At 38.3% G+C, this 3,609-nt stretch overlaps 1 protein-coding gene across 1 annotated transcript; it reads left to right on the top strand.

The window, feature by feature from the left end:
• Window positions 1-2,380: 2,380 nt before the first annotated feature.
• Window positions 2,381-3,178, top strand: LOC106477860 (prisilkin-39-like; the record flags this gene model as incomplete). Its single annotated transcript, XM_013938382.1, has 1 exon — window positions 2,381-3,178. A coding segment is annotated over one exon (798 nt), but the record flags the coding sequence as incomplete, so codon positions are not given.
• Window positions 3,179-3,609: the final 431 nt, after the last annotated feature.

Raw genomic sequence — 3,609 nt, 5'->3', positions numbered from 1 at the left:
ACTTCAGCTTAGTTTATATATATTACTACATTAGTGGCGGCTATGTTTCCATTGCGTTTATCCATGCAGAGTACTCTGTAAGATATATATGCCCTCCCCAGCACTGTCTGTATGTTATGTTATACAAACTTTTATAGTTTTTTTTGTATAAGGACGTGGCGCCATCTATGAATCTAGTTAACGTTAACTAACGTCAAAGAATATAAATGCTCATTAACGTGCCCCTTGTTCCAAACTATCATCCCACAAAATTTGGTTCAGAATGGCCCAGCGACCTAGGAGTAGTTAGATAAGGAACAAACAGACAGACACACATATTTTTTGTGCTTTATATATCTAGATTCAATGTAAACGTTTATTTCTGTTTCACTTCGAGTGTTAATCAAGATTCAAGGTATATGTTTCGTTTCTGTTTAAATTCGAGAATTATTCGAGATTCAGTGTAATCGTTTATTTTCTGTTTCTCTTTTAAGTATTGTTTAAAATTCAATGTAGGCGTATCTTTTCTCCTTACTTCGAGCTATAATGTTGACTCCTTTGCTATAATTCACAGTAAATATACTCAACTTGTACAGTATTCACAGTAAAACTTCATATAGGCCCGGCATGGCCAGGTGGATAAGGCGCTCGACTCGCAATCTGAGGGTCTGGGTTCGAATCTCCGTCCCACCAAACATGCTCGCCCTTTCAGCCGTGGGGGCGTTATAATTGTGACGGTCAATCCCACTATTCGTTGGTAAAAGAGTAGCCCAAGAGTTGGCGGTGGGTGGTGATGACTAGCTGCCTTCCTCTAGTCTTAAACTGCTAAATTAGGGACGGCTAGCGCAGATAGCCCTCGTGTAGCGAGATTCAAAACAATATTAGAACAACACAAGGTCATCATATATTGTTGAGTCCGTGTTATATTGTTGATCCCATGTTATAACAACTCAAGGTTGTGCTATATTGTTAAGTCCCTGTTACAACAACAAAACAAGGTGGTCTTATATTGTTGAGTCCGTGTTATATTTTTGATTCCATGTTATAACAACTCAAGGTGATGTTATATTGTTAAGTCCCTGTTACAACAACAACAAAACAAGGTGGTCTTATATTGTTGAATTGATACAAACAACATCAGGTGGCCTTATAATCTTGAATCCGTGTTACAACAACACAAGGTGGTCTTATAATGATTAATCCGTGTTACAACAACACAAGGTGGTCTTATATTGTTGAATCGATGTTAAAACAATTCAAGATGGTCTTATATTGTTGAATCCATGTTATAACAACATAAGGTGGTCTTATATTATTGAATCGACGTTAAAGCAATTCAAGATGGTCTTATATTCTTGATTCGACGTTAAAACAATTCAAGATGGTCTTATAATGTTGAATCAATGTTACAACAGCACAAGGTGGTCTTATAATTTTTACTGTTTCTTTATGCACGTTTTGTGAGATAACATATTCTATGTTTTATGATTATGGTTGTGTTTATCGTTCATTCATTATTTTCTTCTATCGTTTAGTTTATCTATGAATTTTTATTTGCGTCAAAACTCTAACTCACTTTCCATATAATAATTTGTTAGTAAATATATGTGTGCGTATTGATGAAACTGACACCAGCTTCCCTAGCGGTGATGTACAGATACTATTAATATAGCAGAAGAGTATGTAAATTTATGATCACATGAGGTTGTACTCTCGTGACCCACTCTGTGTATAAATACCCTGCTAGAAGCTTCAGTGAGAAAAAGAGAGAGTCACGAGATAGTTATTGTTGTTTGTCACTCGTTATTGATATTGAAAGGTATTGTTTGAATATTGTACTTGCTATATTTTTTGTGGAATTAGGTTTTACTTTGTGGATCTCTCCCCCCCCCTCCCATCCCTAAATCCATTGTTATTGATTTATTAATATTTATGATAAATTGTGTGATAAATTGTAAGACTACACATCATTGTTATAAAAGTACAGTTAACCACACATCATTGTTATAAAAGTACAGTTAACCACACATCATTGTTATAAAAGTACAGTTAACCACACATCATTGTTATAAAAGTACAGTTAACCACACATCATTGTTATGAAAGTACAGTTAACCACACATCATTGTTATAAAAGTACAGTTAACCACACACTACACATATAAGATCATCTTGTGTTGTTGCGACAGGGACTCGACAATTTAAGATTGTAACGATCTAAAATGAACACGCCGCTACAGCCAACATTGTACAACGAAAAACAATTTATTCACGATAACAACATTTAGCGCTGTTGATAAACAAATGCCTGGCCAGGACTCCACACCAATATTATCAGAAAGTTGTCCTCCAGAAGTGAGCCATAGTTTAATGTCTAACGTTTAATGTATTGTTTTGATAGGTTTTGTTTGTTGTCCTGCTGGGTGTTGCTACGACCAAGGATCAGGACACCGCTGAAAGTGTTTATCACCAGGGTGTCGTAGCAGCTTACCCAGTCCCTGATGGTTACCATAACGACAAATACGATGATGGTTACTCTGTGCCACTAGGTGGTTTCGCCAAGACTTACTACAGCTCTGTTCCAAGTGCTTACGGATATGACAGCGATTATTATGGCTATGGCAAAGATTTTGATGGTTACGGATACGGACATGTTTCTTACACCCGACCATCACAAGGATACGGAAACTACGGATATGTCAGACCATCATACGGATACCAAAACTACGCACACGACAAACCATCATACGGATACCAAAACTACGCACACGCCAAACCATCAGGCGGATACGGCAACTACGGAAATGCCGGACAATCAGGCGGATACGGCAACTACGGAAATGCCGGACAATCAGGCGGATACGGTAACTACGGAAATGCCAGACAATCAGGCGGATACGGTAACTACGGAAATGCCAGACAATCAGGCGGATACGGTAACTACGGAAATGCCAGACAATCAGGCGGATACGGTAACTACGGAAATGCCGGACAATTAGGCGGATACGGTAACTACGGATATGCCGCATCAGCACACGGAAACTACTGTCATCCCACACCTGCTTATAGAATCCGTTACGCTCTTCAACCTGTTTCTGGACACGGAAACTACGGATACACACGTCCTGCTTACATCAGTTACGGAATTGGGGGCTATGCCTACGACGGACCCACATACGGTTATAATAATTACCACTAATCTACTTCATACTAAAGCTATGGCTAACCCTTCCTAGCTGCAAGTTAGTGTTATTGTGCCTGTTCAACCAGGATATTTGTGTTTCTGATGTCGTGTCTTCTGTAACTCAGAAACTTTTTATTGTATATAAATAAACGATACCTTCTGAAAACACCAACTGTGACTTTGATGAGTAGTAATAGCTCCAACAAAACACTCAAAGTGGACTTACGACAGCAAGGTTCTGTATGTTGTCCTCTATAAGTGAGCCATAGTTTAATGTCTTGCAAGGTTCTGTATGTTGCAAGGTTCTGTATGTTGTCCTCTATAAGTGAGCCATAGTTTAATGTCTTGCAAGGTTCTGTATGTTGTCCTCTATAAGTGAGCCATAGTTTAATGTCTTGTGAGCCATAGTTTAATGTCTAACGTTTAATGTCTTGCAAGGTTCTGTA

The sequence above is a fragment of the Limulus polyphemus genome, unplaced genomic scaffold, assembly GCF_000517525.1.
Source record: "Limulus polyphemus unplaced genomic scaffold, Limulus_polyphemus-2.1.2 Scaffold86413, whole genome shotgun sequence".
NCBI classification, from domain to species: domain Eukaryota; kingdom Metazoa; phylum Arthropoda; class Merostomata; order Xiphosura; family Limulidae; genus Limulus; species Limulus polyphemus.
The sequence above is the reverse complement of the archived record's forward strand: the minus strand, read 5'-3'. Positions and strand labels throughout refer to the sequence as shown.